This window comes from Erinaceus europaeus, chromosome 4, assembly GCF_950295315.1.
Source record: "Erinaceus europaeus chromosome 4, mEriEur2.1, whole genome shotgun sequence".
Lineage (NCBI taxonomy): Eukaryota > Metazoa > Chordata > Mammalia > Eulipotyphla > Erinaceidae > Erinaceus > Erinaceus europaeus.
Window position 1 is genome coordinate 53,846,211 of NC_080165.1, and position 25,776 is coordinate 53,871,986.

A 25,776-nucleotide genomic window follows, 5' to 3' on the forward strand; every position below is an offset into this window, starting at 1 on the left:
TTTAAGTTTTTTGAGAAACTATCACACTTATTTACCACTGCAGCTGAAACATATTATATATATATATATATATATTTTCTTTTTTTATATATTTATTTTCCCTTTTGTTGTCCTTGTTTTTTATTGTTGTCATAGTTATTATTGTGGTTGTTGTTGTCGTCGTTGTTGGATAGGACAGAAAAATGGAGAGAGGAGGGAAAGTCAGAAAGGGGAGAGAAAGACAGCCACCTACAGACCTGCTTCACCACCTGTGAAGCGACTCCCCTGCAGGTGGGGAGCAGAGGGCTGGGATCCTTCCGCTGGTCCTTAAGCTTGGCGCCACATGCACTTAAACCGCTACCACCTGACTTCCCATATTATATATTTTTTAAATGAGCTTTAAAAAAAAAAGATTTATTTATTAATGAGAAAGATAGGAAAAGATAGAATCAGACATCATTCTGGTACATGTGCTGTCGGGGATTGAACTTGGGGCCTCATGCTTGAGAGTCAGTGCTCGATCCACTGTGGCACCTCCTGGACCATAAGCATATTATATTTCCATAGGCACCATGTAAGGGTTCTAATTTTTCCACATTTTATAACCAATCAACTTTTAAAATTTTAAGAAATTTTATTTTATTTTAAATTTTTTTATACCAGATCACTGCTCAGCTCTGGTATGAGGTGGTATGGGAATTGATCTTGGGATCTCTGGTAACTCAGGCATGAAAGTATTCTTTACATAGCCATTTTGCTATTTTACCAGCCCAAGGAATGTTACATAAAACAAATCAACAAAAAACTCCACTATGCTCTAAGGCACAGTGAATATTTATTCACCACAGAGATTTAACTTAAATTATAATTTTATAAGTATGGAAAAAGCAGTCCACAAAAGTGCAACAACTTCCAAAATCAAGCTAAAGGACATTTTTAGCAAAACAAGATCAGGAAAGGAAAATGGTTTGGTATCAACAACCCAGAACTCTTAACATCAAACTTACTCCAAGCCTTCCTTTAAGTTCCTGACAATATAACAGACTCCTATTTTCTAGGGGATGAGTTAAAAATCCCAGTAAGAAAAGAGATAGCTTTCAAGTAGGACAGAAGGCACTGTGTGTGCCACAGAACAATATACCTATCAATTTGGCTAAGTCTGAGTAAGCACGTAAGATATTTGAGCATGGGATTAGCCAATAAATAAAAAAGTATGACCTCGTAAGAAAATTCAGAGTCCCCAATGTCCCTATTTTTGCTTACTCAGAAGCCTTTTTCAAACCCATCCATATTCCAAGAGAGGTCAATACATCCCAATCCTTTCTAAAGTCCTATATTCTTTCTTCAAAATATTTTCTAACACTTTTTATTGGCCAGTGAGGGGAAGGGTACTGGGATGAAGTTTTCAAGTGGGTGACAATTCCATAGTGGAGAGGATGAAGGCCTCTGGCTTGGCTTCCTGCTTTAACACTCCCGTCAGCAGGAACTCAGGTGAGAGGATGGGCAGCCCAACCCGACATGGAACGGAGCATCGATGGAAGTCTTGGGAGCATGTAATGACAACTCTCTGAGGCTGGGGAAAAGAGCAAAGATGGAAAGTCAGGAGTGAGAAAAAATTCCAGCGTTAACTTGTGGATATACTAACAAATTTTAACATCTCTAAAATCCTGATATGAAGCTATGTGCAGTACACTGTAGTACTGAAGTATTCTCACTAGCAATGTTGAACCTGAATTTAATTAAGCTTTAAAAACTAACTGTAATTTATAGATATAGAAGATGGAAGAATAAGACAAATGGCACAAAGGAAAACACAGAAAAGTCCAGATTGGAACTTTCTTTTTCTTTTTCTTCTTCTTTTTTTTTCTTTAAGATTTTATTTATTGATTAATGAGAAAGATAGGAGAGAGAGAATCTCAGCAATAAGAAAACAAATGACCTCATCCAAAAATAGGGAGAGGATACGAACAGGATATTCACAACAGAAGAGATCCAAAGGCTAACAAACATATGAGAAAATGCTCCAAGTCTTTGATTGTCAAGAGAAAATGAAAATAAAAACTACAGTGAGATACCACTTCACTCCTGTGAGAATATCATACATCAGAAAAGGTAACAGCAGCAAATGCTGGAGAGGGTGTGGGGACAAAGGAACCCTCCTGCACTGCTGGTGGGAATGTCAATTAGTACAACCCCTGTAGAGAGCAATCTGGAGAATGCTCAAAAGCTTAGAAATGGACCTACCCTATGACCCTGCAATTCCTCTCCTGGGGATATATCGTAAGGAACCAAACACAGCCATCCAAACAGATTTGTGTATACTATGTTCACAGCAGCACAATTTGTAATAGCCAAAACCTGGAAGCAACCTAGGTGTCCAACAACAGATGAGTGGCTGAGTAAGTTGTGGTATATATGCACAATGGAATACTACTCAGCTATTAAAAATGGTGGGGCCAGGTGGTGGCACACCTGGTTGAGTGCACATGTTACTGTGCACAAAGACCCAAGTTTGAGCCCTTGGTCCCAACCTGTAGGAGGAAAGTTTCATGAGGTAAAGCAGGGTTGCAGGTGTCTGTCCCTCTCCCTTTCTCTCAATTTCTGGCAGTCTCTATGTGATAAATAAAGATAATTTAAAAAATAATAAAATTCAGATAGTGAGTGGTCTGGGAGGTGGTACAGTGGATAAAGTATTGGCTTCTCAACCATGAAGTCCTGAGTTCAATCCCCGGCAGCACATGTGCCAGAGTGGTGTCTGGTTCTTTCTCTCTCTGCCCATCTTTCTCATGAATAAATGAATTCTTTTAAATAAAAATTCAGATAGTGAAATAGGGGTAGATGCCACAGAATCTAAGCATCCTCTGTTGTCACATCACCTCCAGTGTGGTGCTAGGACTTGAACCTGGGTCATGTGCGTGGCAATACAGGAACCTTACCCAATGTGCTATCTCTGTGACCCTATAAAATAATTTTTTTTTTTTTTTTTTTTTACCAGAGAGCACTGCTCAACTCTGGCTTATGTTAAGGATATTGAACCTCTAACTTTGGAGCCTCAGGTACAAGAATCTCTGTGCTGGGAGTCGGGGTGGTAGCGCAGTGGGTTAAGCGCACGTGGCGCTAAGCACAAGGACCGGCATAAGAATCCCGGTTCAAGCCCCAGCTCCCCACCTGCAGGGGAGTCACTTCACAAGTGGTGAAGCAGGTCTGCAGGTGTCTGTCTTTCTCTCCTCCTCTGTCTTCCCTTCCTCTCTCCATTTCTCTCTGTCCTATCCAACAACAACAACAACATCAATAATAACTACAACAATAAGACAACAAGTGCAACAAAAGGAAATAAAGAAAAAAGAAAAAAAAAAAAAAACCCAAGAATCTCTGTGCTATCTACCCCTGCCCTAAAAGAACATTTCAACTGGAGAAAACTGATTGATAGTTTGAAAAAAAAAAAGTCAAGGGGCCAGGTTTGAGCCCTCAGGTTACAATGCACAAGGACCCTGATTCAAGACCTAGGTCCCCACCTGCAGGGGGAAAGTTTTGCAAGTGGTGAAGCAGTGTTGCAGTTGTCTGTCTCCCTCCGTCTCTATCACCCCTTCTCTCTTGATTTCCGGCAATTTCTATCCAATAAATAAAGATAATAAAAAATAATAAAAAAGAAAGAAAATGTTTTTTTCTTTTTTTTTAAATATTTTATTTTATTTATTTATTTATTCCTTTTTGTTGCCCTTATTGTTTTATTGTTGTAGTTATTATTGTTGTTGTCGTCGTCGTTGGATAGGACAGAGAGAAACGGAGAGAGGAGGGGAAGACAGAGAGGGGGAGAGAAAGATAGACACCTGCAGACCTGCTTCACCGTCTGTGAAGCGACTCCCCTGCAGGTGGGGAGCCGGGGTTTGAACCGGGATCCTTATGCCGGTCCTTGCGCTTTGCGCCACCTGCGCTTAACCCGCTGCGCTACAGCCCAACTCCCTAAAAGAAAGAAAATGATCAAGTAACTATTGCTACATATTGTTAATGGCATTATGGTTATATCAGAAAAGATTTCTTTTTTTAATTTTTTAATTTCTTAAAAATATTCCCTTTTGTTGCCCTTGTTTTTTTTTTTTTGTTGTTGTTGTTGTTAAGATTTTATTTATTCATTAATGAGAATGACAGCAGGAAAGAGAGAGAGAAAGAACCAAACATCACTCTGGTACATGTGGTGCTGGAGATAGAACTCAAAACCTCCTGCTTTAGAGTCCAGTGCATTATCCATTGTGCCATCTCTTGGACCATATGGCTAGTGCTTTTTTAATTGTTAAGTCTTTAAATGTCTTGTTACTCAGCAAAAGCTAACTGACACAGATTTCTTTCTTTCTTTCTTTTTTTTTTCCCTCCAGGGTTATTGCTGGGCTCGGTGCCTGCACCATGAATCCACTGCTCCTGGAGGCCACTTTCCCCCCTTTTGTTGCCCTTGTTGTTGTAACCTTGTTGTGGTTATTATTATTATTGCCATTGTTGTTGTTCGTTGTTGGATAGGACAGAAAGAAATGGAGAGAGGAGGGGAAGACAGAGGGGAGAGAGAAAGACAGACACCTGCAGACCTGCTTCACTACCTGTGAAGCGACTTCCCTGAAGGTGGGGAGCCAAGGGCTTGAACCAGGATCCCCATGCCGGTCCCTGCACTTTGTGCCACATGCACTCAAACCCTTTTTTTTTTAAATTGTTGTAGTTATTATTATTGTTATTGATGTCCTTGTTGTTGGATAGGACACAGAGAAATGGAGAGAGGAGGGGAAGATAGAGAGGGGGAGAGAAAGACACCTGCAGACCTGCTTCACCGCCTGTGAAGTGACTCCCCTGCAGGTGGGGAGCCGGGGGCTCGAACAGGGATCCTCATGCTGGTCCTTGCGCTTTGCACTACGTGTGCTTAACTACTTAACTGCTGCGCTACCGCCCGACTCCCAGAAAAGATATTTCTGGAGGTTGGTTGATGATGTACCTGGTTAAGTGCCTATGTGACAATGTTCAAGAACACCAGTTCAAGTCCCTGGTACCCACCTGTAGAGGGAAAGCTTCAGGAGTGGTGAAGCAGTGCTGCAGGTGTTTCTCTGTCTCCCTCTATATCTCCCCCTTCCTCTCAATTTCTGGCTATCTCTATCCAATAAAGATAATAAATAAATTTAAAAAAAAAAAGAGGGAGTTCGGCGGTAGTGCAGTGGGTTAACTGCATGTGGTACAAATCTCAAGGACCTGCGTAAGGATCCCGGTTCGAGCCCCAGCTCCCCACCTGCAGGGGAGTCGCTTCACAGGCGGTGAAGCAGGTCTGCAGGTGTCTATCTTTCTCTCCCCCTCTCTGTCTTCCCCTCCTCTCTTCATTTCTCTCTGTCCTATCCAACAATGAAGACATCAATAACAGCAATAATAACTACAACAAGGGCAACAAAAGGGAAAATAAATTAAAAAAAAAAAGAAATAAAAAGAGAGATTCCAATGCTTTATTCACTGCACCACCTCCCAGACCACTACTTTATTCATTTTACAATATAGAGATAGATGCAGGGACAAAACCAGAGTAACACTCTGACAAATGCAATGCCAGGAATCAAACTAGGGACCTCATACTTTTTTTTTTTTGTCTTGGTGCCTGCACTACAAATATACATTGCTTCTGGAGGCCATTTTTCCCATTTTGCTGCCTTTGTTGTTACTGTTGCCACTGATGATGTTGTTGGATAAGACAGAGAGAAATCAAGAGAGGATAGGAAGACAGAGAGGCAGAGAGAAAGACAGACACCTACAGACCTGCTTCACCGCTTATGAAGTGACCCCTTGGTAGGGGGGGAGCTGGGGGCTTGAACCAAGATCCTTACTTATGCCAGTCCCTCCATTTTGCACCATGTGCACTAAACCTGCTACGCTACCATCTGGCTCCTGGGACCTCATTCTTGAGAGTTAAACACTATCTATTGTACCAACTGCAAGGACATAAGAATTCATTAATTTTATCAAAGCAGTGCTGAGCTCTGGCCTATGGTAGTGCTAGAGATTGAACCTGGGACCTCGAGAATCTCAGGCATGAAAGTCCTTTTTTGCATAACCATTATTCTATCTGCTGGAGCAAAATAAACAGATAATTTTTTTTAGATTGATAATTTTTTTCTTTCTTTCTTTTCTTTCTTTCTTTTTTTTTTTTAAAACCAGAGGTACTGCTCATCTCTGGCTTAAGTGGTGTATGGGACTGAACCTGGGACTTAGTAGCCTCAGGCATGAGAGTCTCTTTGCATAACCATTATGCTATCTACCCTGCCTTCTCTCTTCTTATCTTCCCTCCCCTGCCCCTTAATTTCTTTCTGTCCTATCAAAGAAAAAAAAAGGTCCACAAGAGCAACAGATTTGCTGTGCAGGCTCCAAGCCCCAGAGATAATCTTGATGGAGAAAGAAGAAAAGAAAGAACCTTGATGGAGCAAGGAAGGCAGGCAGGCAGGCAGGCAGGCTGGGTGGTGGTGCGCCTACCTGGTTGAACGCACCTGTTACAATGTGCAAGAACCCAGGTTTGAGCCCTTGGTTCCCACCTGCAGGGGGGAAGCTTTGCAAGTGGTATAGCAGGGGTGCAGTTCTTTCTCTCTCTTTCTCTCTCCCCCTCCCTATCACCTCCTTTGGTACACGTAATGCTAGAGATCAAACTTGGAACATCATGCATGTTGAGTCTAACACTTTATCCACTGAGTCACCTCCTGGGCTGCCTTATCCCTTTCTGTAAATCTTCCCTCTGTACCTGTCTCCATTGCTCTAAGATCCCATCTCTATTTCTGTTTTGTTCCCCAATCTCTTCCAATCCAAGCCACTCTTTAACCGCTACCTTACTAGTTCAGGACATGCCACCCATACCTTATAGGACCGGGGCATGCTGGGTAGGACAGTGCCTCCACAACAACTGATGATTTCTCCCATCTGAGGTGGTGGTGGCTGAACTCCAGGAGTTACATGAATTTCATAGCCCTAAGAAAAAGCAAATGGTGGAGATGGTTAATGTATGTACCGAGACTATGGACCATTAGGAAGCCTCTGGAGGGAGGACTGAAGCACAGGATAGAGGACAGCCTCACCTCTAGCAGTTTTTGCTCCCGAGCTCGGCTCAGAGCTTTCCGGAGGCTGAAACCAAAGTTCTTCTCCTGTTCAGGATCAGTCACAATGTATTCATCCGGGGGCAAGAAGCAACCAGCCTTGCGGGACTAAGGATGACAGCAGTTAGAATCAAAGCTCAGCCCAACCTTTCAACCCAACAAGCTTTTCTCTTTTTTTTTTTTTAATTTTTAAAATTTATTTTATTTTCCCTTTTGCTGCCCTTGTTTCTCATTGTTGTTGCAGTTATAATTGTTGTTGTTATTGATGTCATCATTGTTAGATAGCACAGAGAAATGGAGAGAGGAGGGGAAAGCAGAGAAGGGGAGAGAAAGACAGACACCTGCAGACCTGCTTCACTGCCTGTGAAGCCTCCACTGCAGGTGGAGAGCCAGGGGCTGGAACTGGGATCCTTCCGCTGGTCCTTGTGCTTTGTGCCACATGCGCTTAACCCGCTGTGCTACCTCCCGACTCCCCCTAACCAGCTTTTCTACCCAACACTTTTAGGAAGCCCAAGGAAGGTTTTTGATTTAAGCCTTTTGCCTTATTAATGACTGTTGTTTCCTGTACCTCCTTTCCTCCTCCTACTTTCTAGAGTGCTATCAAAACAGTCTTTTCTAGGCATTGTCTCTATTAGCATATATTATTATCATCTCCTAGTCTCTCACCTGGTGCAACCAGTCCAAGGAGAGGATGGGGATTCCCCGCCCCAGGGCACACAGGAACTTGACTGTCCGTCTGACTCGATCAGTCACCAAATGGGAAGCCTCTTCCACTGAGCTGGCTAGACTTCCACCCAGGGCCAGCACTGCCTTTTCTCCACGGACATCCACCACGCCTGTGAAGAGCACCTGTGGAGGGTGAGGTTAACCTGAGCAGGTCACAGTCACCACAGCTATTGGGGCCTGCTCCAAAATGTGTTATCTCCCATATTATGTCTCTCACAAAGTCCTCTACTTTGTAAGTTTCTCTCTTACTTTGGGAGTTGTGTAATCTTGGGTAGATTTGGTCCGCCGGCGGCTACGGCTTGGTATTGCCTTGGGTTCCTCCTCAGCCTGGTCTCTCTTTCTCTTGCCTGGTCCTGAAGTCACTATATCCTGGAATAGAGAAAGACCTTGGTGGGATTTTCTGAGCTCTCAGGTCCTTTTTTTTAATATATATTTAATTTCTTTATTGGGGGATTAATGTTTTACAGTCGACAGTAAATACAACAGTTTGTACATACATAACATTTCTGTTTTCCACATAACAATACAACCCCCACTAATTCCTCTGTCATCCCTTTCCAGGACCTGTACTCTCCCCTCAACCCACCCCAGAGTCTTTTACTTTGGTGCAATACACCAACTCCAAGGTCCTTTTCTAACTGAGACTCCAACCTTCTCACCTCTTTTTTTCCTGGCCTCTCTGAAGTATCTTCTTTATCTTCATTAATGAAGTCTTTCTTCTGGTGGTCTTCCCCTCTTTGAAGCCGTTTTTGAAGTGGGGGTGAATGCACAGTACTTGAAGACCTCTTGTGGCTTTGAGGGGCTGTAGATTGGGAGTCTGGGGTAGACCCAGACCTGCCTGGTGCCTCTACCTTTGGGATCTGAGTGGCATGAGTAGGTAACTCAGGAGGCTGGGCAAAGGCAGGCTCAGATGTGGTCCTAGAGGACTTAGCTTCTCTCATAGCCTCTCGTTTCTGGTTCCTCAGGGACCGGGGCTTAGGCTCAGGGGGCCCAGGATAGGTTTCATGGGAAATGGTAACAGTGAGAGATGTTTGTTTCCTAGTGGTTTTTTGCCTCCTGCTGCCATTGGTTTGAGGGGTGGGCTCAGGAGACTGGAATTCAGGGGTGGCAGGCACTGGTACACTTACTTTAGAAGATCTCAGTGTTTTGCTCTGATCACGCTGAGCTATGGCTCCAGGGGTGACAGGCTGGTTTGTGGGAGTGCTAGGTTCAAGTTTGGGGGATGTAAGTTCACAGGTTTGAGGGGTCTTGACAGAGGACCTATGTGTTCTGCCTCGAGTGGCCCGAGATGTGGGCTCAGGGATGATCAGCTGGTCTGTGGAAGTAGAAGGCTGGAGCTCACAGGGTGTGGGGTTAACTGGTTTGGGGGTTTTGACAGACTTATGTGTCCTACCCTGAGTGATCCCGGATATAACAGATTGATCTGTGGGGGTGGAAGGTTGGATTTCAGAAGCTATGGGGACAACTGATTCAGGGGTTTTGACAGAGGACCTATGAGTCCTGCCCCGACTGACCTGAGATACAGGCTCAGGGCTAATAGGCTGGTCTATGGGGGCGGGAGATTGGAGTTCAGCAGCTATGCTAACACCTGGTTCAGGCGTGTTGACAGAGGACCTATGGACCCTGCCCCGAGTAACCCGAGATACAGGTTTACAGATGACAAGCTGCTCTACAGAGGTAGAAGGCTGTAGCTCAGAAGTGGAGGGAACATCCGGCTCAGGAGTGTTGATAGAGGACCTATGAGTCCTGCCCCGAGTAACTCGAGATATGGGTTTGGGATTGACAGGCTGGCCTCTGGAGGTGGAAAGCTGTGGTTCCAGAAAAGGGACATCAGGCTCAGGAGTCTTGACAGAGGACCTATTGCGTGCTCTGCCCCGAATGACCTGAGATTTGGATTCAGACCTAACAGGCTGATCTGTGGGAGCAGTAAGGTGGGGTTCAAGGTTAAGAGAAGAAACTGGAGGAGAAGTCTTCCTAGAGGATTTACGGGGCCTGACTTTTGGGTGGAAAGATTCTAGCTCAGAAGACAAGGGAATCTCTGGAGCTTCCTGACTCCCATTTTGCCTGGTTATGGGAATAGGTGGCTCTAAAGGAGGTGGACAGGGAGAAAGGGGGAGCTGAGGGGCAACATGATTCTGATTTTGAGAGATGAGGGGGTTTTGGAGGGAGCCTGAAGCTTCAGGCACTGAAGGAGGCAGAGAAACACTTGGATAATCCTGATCATCCTGGGGAGAAATAAACACATATGAGGGAGGATGCAGCATACAGAAGAGAGGTAGAACTTGAATATTATACTTGGCATTCGTTTATGGCCAAAGTGTGCTCACTGGCATTTCTATTTCTGTGGTCTTTCATTAGACTGAAAAGTGCCTGGGGTAAAAATAGTCTTCTTTCCCAAGGACTTTTCCATATAATGTTGGCTTAGTGTTCTCCAGATGCTGATGATGGTAACCGAGAGGGTAATTGAGGGAAAGAAGGACATAAAGAAACAGATGGAAAACAATGGGTGCTGAGAATACAGGGATAGAAGGAAACCAACTAAGATGAGGCAAAAACAGAAGGAAAGTGAGAATTTGGAGAAAAGAATAGACTAAGGAAGGGTGGGGAAGGGACAGTGGAAAAGATGAAGAAATAACCAGTGAAGGGGGGTGGGGTAGGCAGTGGCACACCCAGTTAAGCACACATATTAACACGCTCAAGGACCTAGGTTTGAGCCCCTAATACCCACCTGCAGGGGGCTGCTTTACAACTGGTGAAACAGGTCTGCAGGTATTTATCTTTTTCCCCTCTCTATCTCCCCTCCCCTCTCAATTTCTCTCTGTTCTATCAAGTACAATAGGAAGAAAGAAAAAATTTAAAAAAGGAGAGATAACCAGTGAAGTAGGGGGAGGCAGAGAAATCAGTTCTTACCTTAGCAGGTGGCATCCTGCAATTTAAGTGACCTAGACAGAAAATAAAGACAAAATGGTTAAGGTCTCCACAGTCAAGTTACTTGGGGGTGGGGGTGGGTGGTGATGGTGTTTGACTATTATAAGGGTTGTCTAACACCTTGGGCTCCCCTGCTTTCATTGACTTCTCTGCTGTTTCACTGTGCTCAATGGGACCCCCCCTTCTTCTACCTGACTGTCTCCCAAGAGCCACCTGGGCTGATGCAAGCTTCTAAAGGTCCCAAGCCCACACCCCAGCTTTTGCTGTTAAACTAAAGGCCTGCTTTTGTGGGTCCTGACTTCCCTTCTCTACCTCTCCTTTTGAATCTCCAGTATTATTTGGATGCCTTGACTTCTTGTTTTTGTTTTTTTTTTTTAATTTGTTTATTGGGGCTGGGTGGTGGTGCACCTGGTTGAGTGCACACATTACAGTGAGCAAGGACCTAGGTTCAAGCCGCCGGTCCCCACCTGTAGGGAGAAAGTTTTGTGAGTGGTGAAGTAGTGTTGCAGATGTCTATCTCTCTCCATCTCTGTCACCCTGTCCCCCTTAATTTCTAGCTGCCTCTATCCAATAAATAAATAAGTAAAGATAACTTTAAAAAATTAGTTTATTAATAAAAGGTGGGAGGAGAGAGAGAGAGATGTCTAGAGTATAATTCTGGCACATGCAATGCCACAGCTTGAAGAACTCATGCTTGAAAATTCAACACTTGGGAGTCGGGCTGTAGCGCAGCGGGTTAAGCGCAGGTGGCGCAAAGCACAAGGACCGGCATAAGGATCCCGGTTCGAACCCCGGCTCCCCACCTGCAGGGGAGTCGCTTCACAGGCGGTGAAGCAGGTCTGCAGGTGTCTATCTTTCTCTCCTCCTCTCTGTCTTCCCCTCCTCTCTCCATTTCTCACTGTCCTATCCAACAACGACAACAACAATAATAACTATAACAATAAAACAACAAGGGCAACAAAAGGGAATAAATAAATAAATAAATTAAATTTTAAAAATTAAAAAAAATTAAAAAAAAGAAAATTCAACACTTTTTAAAAAAGATTTTATTTATTTATTTATTCATTCATTTATTTATTTTTAAATATTTATTTTCCCTTTTGGTTGCCCTTGTTGTTTTATTGTTGTTATTGATGTCATTGTTGTTGGATAGGGCAGAAAGAAATGGAGAGAGGAGGGGAAGACAGAGAGGAGGCGAGAAAGATAGACACCTACAGACCGTCACTACTTGTGAAGCGACACCCCTGCAGGTGGGGAGCTGAGGGCTCGAACCAGGATCCTTCCACTGGTCCTTGTGCTTTGCACCATGTGCGCTTAATACCGCTCGACTCTATTTATTTATTTATTTTAATGAGAAGGATAGGAAGAGAGAGAGAAAGAACCAGACATGTCCTGTTAGGGCTAGTACATGTGCTGCTAGGGCTCAAACTCAGGACTTCATCCTTGAGAGTGCGAAGCTTTAATTCTTATTTATTTATTTATTATTGGCTCGAGACAGAAATTAAAAGGGGAGGGGGAGACAGAGAGGGAGAGAGAGACAGAAAGACACCTGCAGCCCCACTTCACCACTTATGAAGCTTTCCCCCTACAGATGGGGAGCCAGGGGCTTTTGAAGCTGAGTCTTTGTGCACTGTAATGTGTGCACTTAACCACGTGCGCCACCGCCTGGCCCCGAGAGTCCGATCCTTTATCCACTGTGCAACCTCTCAGACCACAGCTTTTTAATTTTAATTAATTAATTTATTATCATTATTATTATTTTTTGTAACCAGAGCACTAATCAGCTCTGGCTTATGGTGGTATGGGGATTGTGTTATTTTTGGCCTTGGCTACCTGGACATTTATCTCACCAGCCTCACCCTTTCTCTGATATTAATTTCTCTATTTTAAACATTTCCTCCACAAGAGCCTGCTTTTCAGTCTCTTGCTTTCCTTATATATCTCAACTTCTTTCCCTCTTTCTTTCTTCTTTTTAAAAAAATATTTATTTATTCCCTTTTGTTGCCCTTGTTGTCTTTTTTTTTTTTTTTTTTTTTACCAGAGCACTGTTCAGCTCTGGCTTATGGTGGTGCAGGGGACTAAACCTGGGACTTCAGAGCCTCAGGCATGAGAGTGCTATTGCATAACCATTATGCTATCTACCCTTGCTCACATTTTCTTTCTTTCTAACATTTACTACTTATTTATTTTAAACCAGAACACTGCTGACCTCTAGCTTATGATAGTGCCTATAACTGTCATTATTCATTAATTGGGGGGGGGGGTCAGAGTAACACTCTTGCATATGCAATGCTGGGGATCAAACTTGGAACCTCAAGCTTGATGGCTCAACACCTTCAACTACTGCACCACCTTCCAGATTGCTGGGTACCTCAATTTCTACCCTGAGGCTTTTCTTTTCTTTTTTTTAAATTTATTATTTTTTAAAATTTTTATTTATTTATTCTTATTTTTTTCATTGGGGAATTAATGTTTTACATTCAACAGTAAATACAATAGTTTGTACATGCATAACATTCCCCAGTTTCCCATTTAACAATACAACCCCCACTATGTCATTTATCATCCTTCATGGACCTGTATTCTCCCCACCCCAGAGTCTTTTACTTGGGTGCAATACGCCAATTCCATTTCAGGTTCTACTTCTGTTTTCTTTTCTGATCTTGTTTTTCAACTTCTGCCTGAGAGTGAGATCATCCCATATTCATCCTTCTGTTTCTGACTTATTTCACTTAACATGATTTTTTCAAGGTCCATCCAAGATCGGCTGAAAACGGTGAAGTCACCATTTTTTACAGCTGAGTAGTATTCCATTGTGTATATATACCACAACTTGCTCAGCCACTCATCTGTTGTTGGACACCTGGGTTGCTTCCAGGATTTGGCTATTATAAATTGTGCTGCCAAAAAACGTATGTGTACACAGATCTTTTTGGATGGATATGTTGGGTTCCTTAGGATATATCCCCAGGAGAGGAATTGCAGGGTCATAGGGTAGGTCCAGTTCTAGCCTTCTGAGAGTTCTCCAGACTGTTCTCCACAGAGGTTGGACCAATTGACATTCCCACCAGCAGTGCAGGAGGGTTCCTTTGACCCCACACCCTCTCCAGCATTTGCTGCTGTTACCTTTTCTGATGTATGATATTCTCACAGGACTGAAGTGATATCTCATTGTTGTCTTTATTTGCATTTCTCTGACAATCAGAGACTTGGAGCATTTTTTCATGTGTTTCTCTTTCTTTTGGATCTCTTCTGTGGTGAAAATTCTGTCCAAGTCCTCCCCCCATTTTTGGATGGGGTTATTTGTTGTCTTGTTGTTGAGTCTGGCAAGCTCTTTATATATGTTGGTTATTAAACTCTTATCTGATGTATGGCATGTAAAGATCTTCTCCCATTCTGTGAGGGGTCTCTTGGTTTGGGTAGTGGTTTCTTTTGCTGTGAAGAAGCTTTTTAATTTGATGTAGTCCCATAGGTTTATACTTGCCTTAGTCTTCTTTGTAATTGGATTCGTTTCATTGAAAATGTCTTTAAAATTTATGTGGAAAAGAGTTCTGCCAATATTTTCCTCTAAGTATTTGATAGTTTCTGGTCTAACATCCAAGTCCTTGATCCACTTGGAATTTACTTTTGTATTTGGTGAAATACAGTGATTCAGTTTCATTCTTCTGCATGTTTCAACCCATTGTTTCCAACACCATTTGTTAAAGAGACTCTGCTTTCCCCATGTAATAGTCTGGGCCCCTTTGTCAAAGATTAGATGTCCATAGGTGTGGGGCCTTCTACCCTGAGGCTTTTCATATTCCTTCCAGTCATAGCACTTTTCATCTTTTTTTTGTTATTCTTTGGTCTCTGACTAGCTCGAGCTAACACCTGTTTTTGTTCTCCATCCTGTATTCTTTCAATAATTCTTCCTCCCCCATCAGATCTTCTGTCTCCTTCTAGTGCCAGTTTCTTATTTTCTTTTTCTAGTCACTCTCTCCTAGTACCCTCTGTTTGTTTGTTTCTTTTTTGTTTGCCCTTGTTGTTTTATCCTTGTGGTTATTACTGTTGTTGTTATTGATGTCGTCATTGTTGGACAGGACAGAAAGAAATCGAGAGAGGAGTGGAAGACAGAGGGGGAGAGAAAGACACCTGCAGATCTGGCTTCACCACCTGTGAAGCGACTCCCATGCAGGCAGGGAGCTGGAGGCTCAAACCGGAATCCAGTCCTTTCGCTTTGCGCCATGTGCACTTAACCCACAGTGCTACCGCCTGACCCCCTAACCCTGTTTCTTACCTCTATCTTTCTATATATATAATCAGATAGAGACAGAGAGAAATTAAGAGGGGATGGGGGAGATAGAGAGGAGAAGAGAGAGAGAGAGAGACCTGCATCCCTGCTTCACCACTTGTGAAGCTTTGCCCCTGCAGGTGGGGGCCAGTGGCTTGAACCTGGGTACTTGCACACTGTAATGTGAGTGCTCAACCAGGTGTGCCACCGCCTAGACCTTACCTGTGTCTTTCTCCAAAGTCTGCAACCCTTTGCTTTCAATTGCCAATGGTTCTGCCTGAACTGGGCTGTCTGGATGTTGGTCTTGTGGTGCTGCCCTACGTGACAAGGAGCAAGATCCATGGGGTTCAAGGCAATCTGCAATGGCCTGAGTCTCAGAGGCCTCAGACTCTCTTGGACAGAATGGCTGGGTAGCTAAGATCTCCCAAGGCTCATCCACGGCATCTGCAAGGAGAGTTAGAGAAAGAGAGAGGCTGAAAGGTTAACAGGCAGAAAACAGATTAAGATGAATTAATAGGTTTGGTGCAAGGACCAGCATTAAGGATCCTGGTTTGAGCCTCCAGCTCCCCACCTGCGGGAGGGAGGGGGGTCCTCTTCACAAGCGGTGAAACAGGTTTGCAGGTGTCTATCTTTCTCTCCCCCTACTCTGTCTTCCCCTCCTCTCTTCATTTCTCTCTGTCCTAACCAACAACAACTACAACAATAAAACAAGGGTAACAAAAAGAGAATAAATAAATAAACATTTAAAAAAAATTAATAGGTTTTGGAGACAGCATAATGGTTATGCAAAAAGATTTTCATACCTGAGGCACAAAAGGTCCCAGGTTCAATCCCCAGCACCAACATAAACCAGAGCTGAACAGTTCTGTCTCTCTCATTAAAAATAAATAAAATAGGGACCAGGTGGTGGTACACCTGGTTGAGCATACATGTTACAATGTGCAAGGACCCGAGTTCAAGTCCCCAGTCCCCACCTGCAGGGGGAACGTTTTGTGAGTGGTGAAGCAATGCTGCAGGTGTCTCTCTGTCTCTCGTCTCTGTTTCCCCTTTCCCTCTCACTGTCTGTCTTTATCCAATAAATAAAGATAATATTTTTTAAGTAACTAAAACCTTTAAAGAACATGTTAAAAAAGAAATTCATACAAGATAAAATAATAAATAAGAATTTAAATATATTATTAAATGGAAGCTGGGAACAAGAGGGAGAGTTGTAACATTTAATGTTTGTCACAAAATGTATATTGATCTCCACAAGCAGTGAAGCAGGTCTGCAGGTGTCTATCTTTCTCTCCCCTTCTGTCTTCCCCTCCTCTCCCCATTTCTCTCTGTCCTATCCAACAACGATGACATCAATAACAACAACAATAATAACTGCAACAACAATAAAAAAAAACAAGAAGGACAACAAAAGGGAAAATAAATATAAAAAAAAAGTAAAATGATACCTTCATGAAAATATAGCAGCCTCGGGGGCCAGGTGGTGGCACATCTGGTTGAGCGCACATGTGACAATGTTCAAGGACCCAGGTTCGAGCCCCTGGTCCCCACCTGCAGGGGGAAAGCTTCACAACTGGTGAAGCAGGGCTGCAGGTGTCTCTCTGTCTCTTTCTCTCTGTCTCCCCCTTCCGCTTGACTTCTGGTTATCTCTATCCAATAAATAAATAAAGATAAATTTAAAAAAAAGAAACTATAGCAGCTTCTTAAAATGATGCTAGATTAGTTGTGCTATTTTTTCCCCTGATGAGATGGAGACGTATCAGCAGCCAAAGAATATGAAAGTAATGTGTAAAGGGAGAAAACAAGGATGCTATGTTAGGGTTAGAGACAAATGGGGAGTTTCTTATACCTTGGGCCTCCAAGTTACACTGGGAAGGGCCAGACTTCTGGGGAAGGGGAAGCAGGAAGGCTTGAGTGGGCTCATCTTCTATGCTCTGGGCTGTGACACAAGGAAAGATGGCCTCAGCACAACCCTTCACCTAATTCCAACATTCCATTCCCTGCCCATACCAGCTTTCACATGCTTTAAGGACTACCAGTCTAATCTAGCTCCCACTTCTACCAATATATACACAACATAGATGTCTTTACCTTCCAGGCTATGACTTTCTCTCAGAAAATACTGGGTACTCTGTAGGTCCAAATCTTCAGAATCTGACAAGAGATGAATATAGGCTGTTTATCAGTGGCTGGGGAAGTAACTGAATTGGTAGAACATTGTATATGTATGCCTGAGGATCCTGGTTCTATCCTTGGTACTACACATACCAGAATGAAGCTCTGGTGCATTTCTCTCTCTCTCTCCTGCCTCATGTGACTCTCCTTCTCTAAGTGACAAAAAAAGAATGAAAGAAAGAAAAGTCTTAATAGTCTGTAGGGTAGTGGGTAAAGTGTTAAGACTTTCAAGCATGAGGTCCTGAGTACAGTTCCCAGCACATGTGCCAGAATGATGTTTTGATTCTCTCTCATTAATGATTTTTCTTTTCTTAAACAAAGAATTTAGAAATTCCTAGCATCACCATATGCCAGAGTTGAGCATTGCTTTAGTCTCTTAGTCTCTCTCTCTATATATATGTGTGTGTGTGTGTATGAATATATGAACTAGGGGGCACCAGATGGTGGGGCACCTGGTTGAGTGAACACATTACAATGTGTAAAGACTTGAGTTCAAGTACCCTTGCAGGGAGGAAACTTTACAAATAGTGAAACTGCTGCAGGTGCCTCTCTCCCTCTCCTTCCAATTTCTGTCTCTATCAAAAATAAACAAACAAAATAAAAAAGAAAAATAAAAAGAAAGATCCAGAGAGCTCTTGTGCCCTTTCTGCCATGTATGGACATAGTTAAAACAAGGAAGCAACTAGCCAGACAGTGAATCTACTCACACATTGACCTTGGACTTTACAGCTTTCATAACTGTGAAACATGTCTATTATTAATAAATCTATAAGGGCTGAGGGGATAGCATAATGGTTATGCAAAAGACTTTCATGCCTGAGGCTCTGAGGTCTCAGATTCAATCCCCTGTACCACCATAAGCTGGAGTTAAGCAGTGCTCATCTTTCTGTGTATCTCTCATTAAAATAAATATTAAAGAACAATAAACCACCCAACCTATGATATTGTTATGGATAGTTTGAATGAACTACGATACCCTAAAGTGGGAACAAGAGAAGACAAAACTTACTATCATGGTTGTTTCCAGAGTCCTTGGTCATGTCTGCATGTAGTTTTCTCCCCCTTTCTCTGTGGGTATGGGTTCTCTCCCTCTGAGAATTAGTGGGTTCCTCTGGAGGGTTTGCATCTACCCCAGGGTTGGCTAGATTCTCCCTTAAGATGGGAAGGCAGTCCTGCTCCACCTGTGCCACAGATGAGCCATTCTGGGTCCCTGCCTTAAGCACTGAGGCAGCGCATTTTGTCTCAGAATCCCTTTCTGCTGGAAGCTCTCTCTTCTTTATGCCTGTCATTGTTGAGGGTACTAAGGATGTGCCCTCTTGTGCATCTATTTCAAAGTCCCCAGCTGGAGGAGTACAGGCTTCTTTTATATGCACTTCAGGCAGCTTTGCTGGGCCCCCTTCTGCTTCCACATATGTCTGATTTACCCTCACCCCAGGTACTTGATGCTTGTCCTCTTCCACATTCGCACTGATTACTGTTGTGGCAGAGGCTTGACTGCTCTCTAATGAGACCCCAGATGTGCTGGTATCTTCTTCCTTCTTTATATCACTGTCCCCAAGAGAAAGTTGACTCTTTTCAGAATGTGTCTTGGTTGTGTGATCCTTAGAGACAGTTTCTCTCTTTTCCACTAGCCCTTTCTCCTCCACGTCTGTGTTACTGTCTCTCCCAGTGGAGCTATAGCTTTGCCCGAGGACTACAGGTTTGGCCCTGTCCTCTGAATTTCTCTTACATGGAATGGCATGACTCTCTTTCAGACGTGCCACAGTGAGTGCTGCTGAGACTTCTTCCTTGTCATCTGTACTGCTCTCTGTCGTCATGGGGATTTCACTTTTGCCTGGGGGAACCATCAGTGGGGCCTTACTGTCCTTCACATCTGTATCACTGTCAGGTAGGCCCTTCTGCAGATGTGCTGAGCCAGGTAGCTCAGGAATCTTTGTATCAGCTCCATGGGAGATTTCCTCCTCCTTTACAGAGACTTCAGCAGAAATTTTGGGACTCCTCTTTTCTTCTACTTTTGTATCACTATTCAAATGAGCCTCAGCTGGCTTTTCTGTGGAGGTGCTTTCATCATCCACATCTGTGTCACTGTCTTCCCCAGCAGGGGGGCTTCTCTTTGGAATCACCTCCTTCTTTGCATCCCTCTCAAGTTTTATGTCACTGTCCCTCTCCTTCACTGAACACTGGTCCTTTAAAAGTTGGGATTCAGTTACAACTCTCTCAGCTTTACACAGTTCTGTTTCTGTAGTGGCACCTCTTCTGGTAGCTGGAGAGGACTCTCCTGCCGCTGGTGGCCGACTTTCTTCCTCGTCTGTGTCACTGTCCAAGTTGAAGGTAAAAGAGGGCCCAGGGCCACCTGGGGCAGGTGAGGGTCCCTCTTCATCACTGTAATGGAAAGAAAACACAAGAGTAAAGAATTTATGTCCCAAGAAGGATACCCCATTCTTCCTGTGAGCTCTTTGAAGTAGAGATAAGTAGTATTCAATACATTCATCAGAGACACTAAACAAAAATTCACCTCAGTGGCCTGGGAGGTGATAAAGCAGGCAGAACAGCAAACTCACATGTGGAATCCTGGGTTTAATCTCCAGTATTATACATCTCAGAGTGATGGTCTGGCTTTTCCCTCTCATTCACTAATGAAGAAGTTTAAAAAAAACAACAACAGGGAGCCGGGTGGTAGCACAGCAGGTTAGTGCACGTGTCGCAAAGCACAAGGACCAGTGCAAGGATCCCAGTTTGAGCCCCTGACTCCCCACCTGCAGAGGAGTTGCTTCACAAGTGGTGAAGCAGGTCTGTAGGTGTCTATCTTTCTCTCCCCCTCTCTGTCTTCCCCTCCTCTCTCCATTTCTCTCTGTCCTATTCAACAACAACGACATCAATAACAATGATAATAATTACAATAATAAAATAAGAGGGCAACAAAAATGAATAAATATTAAAAAACAAACAGTGGGGAGTCGGGTGGTGGCACAGTGGGTTAAGCGCACATGGTGTGAAGTGCAAGGACCAGTGCAAGGATCCCAGTTCTAGCCTACAGGGAAGTCACTTCACAGGCAGTGAAGCAGGTCTACAGGTCTCTTATCTTTCTCTCCCTCTCTTTGTCTTCCCCTACTCCACTTCTCTCTGTCCTATCTAACAATGACAACGCCAATAACAACAATAACTACAACAACAATTAAAAAAAAAAGGGCAACAAAAGGGAAAATAAATATTTAAAAAATTCAAAAAGAAAACAAATGGTTATAAAAACAATTCTCCTGCCTGACTCTGAGGTCCCAGGCTCTATATTCAGCAACACAATAAGCCAGAGGCAAGCAGTGCTACATGCTGCACTGGTTTAAAAACAAAACAAACAAAAAAATCAACTGCCCTTTCTTCCCTGCATGCTCTCCTTCACCTTGGACCACCATGTGGCTTCTCCCGGGACCTGAATATGTGTATCCGAGCTGTGGTAAATTTAGCTTATAAGATTCATGGTTTCTGGCCATCATGACTAGCCTATCTCTGCCCCATTGCCTATTTTGCTGTACCTAAATAACTGATATAATAAATTTCTTGGTTTTTTTTTTACATTTAAAAAAATTTTATTTATTTTCCCTTTTGTTGCCCTTGTTTTTATTGTTGTTGTAGTTATTATTGTTCTCATCATTGTTAGGACAGAGAGAAATGGAGAGAGGAGGGGAAGGCAGAGAGGGGGAGAGAAAGATAGACACCTGCAGACCTGCTTCACTGCCTGTGAAGCGACTCCCCTGCAGGTGAGGAGCTGGGGGCTTGAACCAGGATCCTTATGCCGGTCCTTGCGCTTTGCGCCACGTGCGCTTAACCTGCTGCACTACCGCCCAACTCCCTCCTGTTTGTTTTAAACCCTGAAAAAAAAAAAAACAACGAATGAAATTAGACTTTTTTTTTTTTTTAATTTTAAGGGGCTGGATGGTGGTATACCTGGTTGAGTACACATATTATAATGCACAAGGAATCAATTCAAGTGCTGGGTCCTTGTGCATTTTAACACATGAGCTCAACCAGTTGCACCATCACTTGCCCCCCCCCCCCAGAAGCAAAACTTCACAAGTGGTAAAGCAGTGCTGTAAGTCTCAGTCTATCTCCCAACCCCTTCCCCCAATTCTGTCTCTATCCAATAAGTAATAAGACAAATATTTTGTTTAATAAATTAATTTTTTTTTTTTTTTTGCCATAGCACTGCTCAGCTCTGGCTTATGGTGGTGTGGGAATTGAACCTGGGACCTGGGAGCCTCAGGCATGAGAGTTGGTTTGCATAACCATTATGCTATCTCCCCCCACACATTTATTTATTTATATTTTTCCCTTTTGTTGCCCTTGTTTTTATTGTTGTTGTTATTGTTGTCAGATAGGACAGAGAGAAATGGAGAGAGGAGGGGAAGACAGAGAGGGGGAAAGAAAGATAGACACCTGCAGACCTGCTTCGCCGCCTATGAAGCGACTCCTCTGCAGGTGGGGAGCCAGGAGCTCAAACCGAGATCCTTACGTGGGCCCTCGCACCATGCCATGTGCACTTAACCTGCTGTGCTACCACAGAAAGAGAACCAGACATCACTGTAGTACATGTGCTGCTAGGGTGGGGTTATGTATCAAATTTTAGAACTTTAAAAAAATATATTTTTAACAAAAAGAGATACACACACACACACACACATAACCATTATGTTATCTCTCCAGTCCGGGACCTCATGCTTGCGTGCTTGAGAATCCAATGATATATCCACTGTACCACCTTCTGGTACATACTGACCAAATTTTATTTTATCTTTTAATTATTATTATTATTTTACTTTACATTTTTTTATTATTTTATTTATTTATTGGATAGAGACAGCCAGAAATTGAGAAGGAATGGGGAGATAGAGAGGGTAAGAGATAGACACCTGCAGCCCTGAACCCGGGTCCTTGCACACTGTAATGTGTACACTCAACCAGGTGTGCCACCACTGGCCCCTTATTTTATTATTTTTTTAATATTTATTTATTAATTCCCTATTTGTTGCCCTTGTTGTTTTGTTGCTGTAGTTATTATTATTATTGTTATTGGATAGGACAGAGACATGGAGAGAGGAGGGGAAGACAGAGAGGGGGAGAGAAAGACACCTGCAGACCTGCTTCACTGCTTGTGAATACGACTCCCCTGCAGGTGGGGAGCCGGGGGCTTGAACCTGGATCCTTATGCCGGTTCTTGCATTTGGCACTACCTGTGCTTAACCTGCTGCGCTACTGCCCGACTCCCTATTTTACTTTATATATATATATATAGTTTTATTATTTATTTTTCCCTTTTGTTGTCCTTGTTGTTTTATTGTTATAGTTATTATTATTTTTGATGTTGTTGTTGTTGGATAGGACAGAAAGAAATGGAAAGATGAGGGGAAGAGAGAGAGGGGGAGAGAAAGACAGACAACTGCAGACCTTCTTTACCGCCTGTGAAGCAACTCTCCTGCCGATGGGGAGCCAAGGGCTCAAACCAGGATTCTTTGGTCCTTTTAGCTTCATGCCATGTGCGCTTAACCCACTGCGCTACCACCCAACCCCCTGATATATTTTCTGTTGTTTACCAGAGGACTGCTCAGCTCTGGCTTACGATGGTATGGGGGGATTGAACCTAGGACTATGGAGCCTCAGGCATGAGAGTCTGTTTGCATGATCATTATGCTATCTACCTCCACCCCCTAATTTTATTTTAATGAGACAGAGAGATACAGATACACATCAGAGTACTGCTGAGCTCTGGCTTATGGTGCTAGGGACTGAACCTGGGGCCTCAAAGCATGAAAGTATTTTGCATAATCATTATCTTTCCAGCACCTAATTTATTTTTGTTAACCAGAGGACTGCTCAACTCTGATTTACGGTGGTGCCTGGGATTAAATCTGGGGCCTTGCAGCTGCATGCATGACTGTTGTTTGCATAATGATTATGCTATTTCCCTGCACCAGTTCCCTAATTTCATGATAATTACTACTCTTGGAAATGAATCTTCCAGGGGGTGGGTGGTGGCTCACCTGGTAAAGTGCATATGTTACCAAGCACAAGGACCAGAGTTCAACCCCCTGGTCCCCACCTACAAGAATGGTGTTAAAATATCTTCAATCTTTGATATCAATAAATGTCAATGGCCTGAATTCACCTATTAAAAGACACAGAGTAGGAAGATGGATCAGAAAACACAACCCAACAATATGCTGTCTACCGGAAACCCACCTAAGTCAACAAGACAAACACAGACTTAAAGTGAAAGGATGGAAAACTATCATACAAGCCAATGGCCCACAAAAAAGGGCAGGAACAGCTATTCTCATATCTGACACGATAGACTTTAAAATAGATAAGATTAAAAAAGATAGAAATGGACACTATTTAATGCTCAGAGGATCAATCAATCAAGAGGACTTAACAATTATTAACATCTATGCACCCAATGAGAAGCCATCTAAATACATCAAACTTCTACTGAAGGAGCTACAGCAATATATTAACAGTAACACAATCATAGTAGGGGACCCCACTCTCTCAACTTGACAGATCATCTAAGCAGAAAATCAATAAAGACATAAGGGAGCTAAATGAAGAGATAGATAAACTAGAACTGTTGGACATTTTCAGAGTCATTCATCCCAAGAAACTGGAATACACATTTTATTCAAATCCACATGGGTCATTCTCAAGGATAGATCATATGTTAGGCCACAAAGACAGCATCAGCCAATTCAAGAGCATTGAAATCATCCCAAGCATCTTCTCAGACCACAGTGGAATTAAACTAACACTTAACAATCAACAAAAGATTAGTAACAGTCCCAAAATGTGGAAGCTCAACAGTACACTTCTTAACAACTTCTGGGTCAAAGAGGAAATCAAGGAAGAAATCAAAATGTTTCGAGAGTTCAATGAAAATGAAGACACAAGCTGTCAAAATATTTGGGACACAGCTAAAGCAGTCCTAAGAGGGAAGTTCATAGCTATACAAGCACACATTAGGAAACAAGAAAAGGCACAAATAAACAGCCTGATTGCACATCTTAAAGACCTAGAAGAAGAAAAACAAAGGAACCCTAAAGCAACGAGAAGGTCAGAAATCACTAAAGTTAGGGCAGAAATAAATAACATTGAGAATAGGAAAACCATACAAAAGATCAATGAAAGTAAATGTTGGTTCTTCGAAAGAGTAAACAAAATTGACAAACCTTTAGCCAGACTCACAAAACAAAAAAGGGAGAAGACCCAAATAAATCGGATAGTAAATGAAAGAGGAGATATCACAACAGACAATGCAGAAATTCAACATATCATGCGAGGCTTCTATGAACAACTATATGCCACCAAGCTAGAGAACCTGGAAGAAATGAATGATTTCCTAGATACCTACCAACTTCCAAAACTAAGTAAAGAGGAAGTGGATAACATGAACAGGCCCATCACAGCTAATGAAATTGAAACAGTTATCCAAAATCTTCCCAAAAATAAAAGTCCTGGACCAGATGGTTTTACAAATGAATTCTACAAAACCTTCAAAGAAGAATACCTCTACTTTTACAAGTCTTCCAGAAGATTGAAGACACTGGAATACCCCTGCCAGCTTCTATGAAGCCAACATCACTCTGATACCAAAAGCAGAAAGGGACACAACCAAAAAAGAAAACTACAGACCAATATCTCTGATGAACATAGATGCGAAAATATTGAACAAAATTCTAGCCAACCGGATACAGCAGTATATCAAAAAGATTGTTCATCATGACCAAGTGGGGTTTATCCATGCAAGGCATGCAAGGTTGGTTTAATATATGTAAATCAATCAATGTGATCCACCACATCAACAAAAGCAAGACCAAAAACCACATGGTCATATCAATAGATGCAGAGAAAGCCTTTGACAAAATACAACATCCCTTTATGATCAAAACACTACAAAAAATGGGAATAGATGGAAAATTCCTGAAGATAGTGGAGTCTATATATAGCAAACCTACAGCCAACATCATTCTCAATGGTGAAAAACTAGAAGCATTTCCACTCAGATCAGGTACTAGACAGGGCTGCCCACTATCACCATTACTATTCAACATAGTGTTGGAAGTTCTTGCCATAGCAATCAGGCAGGAGCAAGGAATTTTTTTTTTAATGAATCTTTTTTTTTTCTTTTTTTTAATATTTATTTTATTTATTTATTCCCTTTTGTTGCCCTTGTTGTTTTATTGTTGTAGTTATTATTGTTGTTGGATAGGACAGAGAGAAATGGAGACAGGGAGGGGAAGACAGAGAGGAGGAGAGAAAGATAGACACCTGCAGACCTGCTTCACCGCCTGTGAAGCGACTCCCCTGCAGGTGGGGAGCCGGGGTTCGAACCGGGATCCTTACGCTGGTCCTTGTGCTTTGCGCCACCTGCGCTTAGCCCGCTGCACTACAGCCCGACTCCCCAGGAGCAAGGAATTAAAGGGATACAGATTGGAAGAGAAGAAGTCAAACTCTCCTTATTAGCAGATGATATGCTAGTATACATAGAAAAACCTAAAGAATCCAGCAAGAAGCTTTTGGAAATCGTCAGGCAATACTGTCAGGCTATAAAATTAA

At 42.8% G+C, this 25,776-nt stretch overlaps 1 protein-coding gene across 5 annotated transcripts in view; it reads right to left on the minus strand.

Moving 5' to 3' along the window:
• Nucleotides 1-593: 593 nt before the first annotated feature.
• Nucleotides 594-25,776, minus strand: part of MDC1 (mediator of DNA damage checkpoint 1) — a 38,574-nt gene continuing 13,391 nt past the window's right edge. For 2 of the 5 annotated variants that reach the window (XM_016192217.2, XM_060189382.1), the window contains exons 5-15: nucleotides 18,185-19,557; nucleotides 17,092-17,154; nucleotides 16,850-16,939; nucleotides 15,226-15,447; nucleotides 10,716-10,747; nucleotides 8,465-10,030; nucleotides 8,055-8,174; nucleotides 7,746-7,928; nucleotides 7,062-7,187; nucleotides 6,844-6,954; nucleotides 594-1,552 (exon numbers count right to left, since the gene is read on the minus strand). In XM_016192217.2, the coding sequence (XP_016047703.1) occupies nucleotides 1,385-1,552; nucleotides 6,844-6,954; nucleotides 7,062-7,187; nucleotides 7,746-7,928; nucleotides 8,055-8,174; nucleotides 8,465-10,030; nucleotides 10,716-10,747; nucleotides 15,226-15,447; nucleotides 16,850-16,939; nucleotides 17,092-17,154; nucleotides 18,185-19,557 (4,054 nt within the window). In that variant the 3' untranslated portion in view covers nucleotides 594-1,384. The remainder of the gene's footprint in view (nucleotides 1,553-6,843; nucleotides 6,955-7,061; nucleotides 7,188-7,745; nucleotides 7,929-8,054; nucleotides 8,175-8,464; nucleotides 10,031-10,715; nucleotides 10,748-15,225; nucleotides 15,448-16,849; nucleotides 16,940-17,091; nucleotides 17,155-18,184; nucleotides 19,558-25,776) is intronic. The other 3 variants (XM_060189384.1, XM_060189386.1, XM_060189383.1) reach the window with 3 other exon arrangements.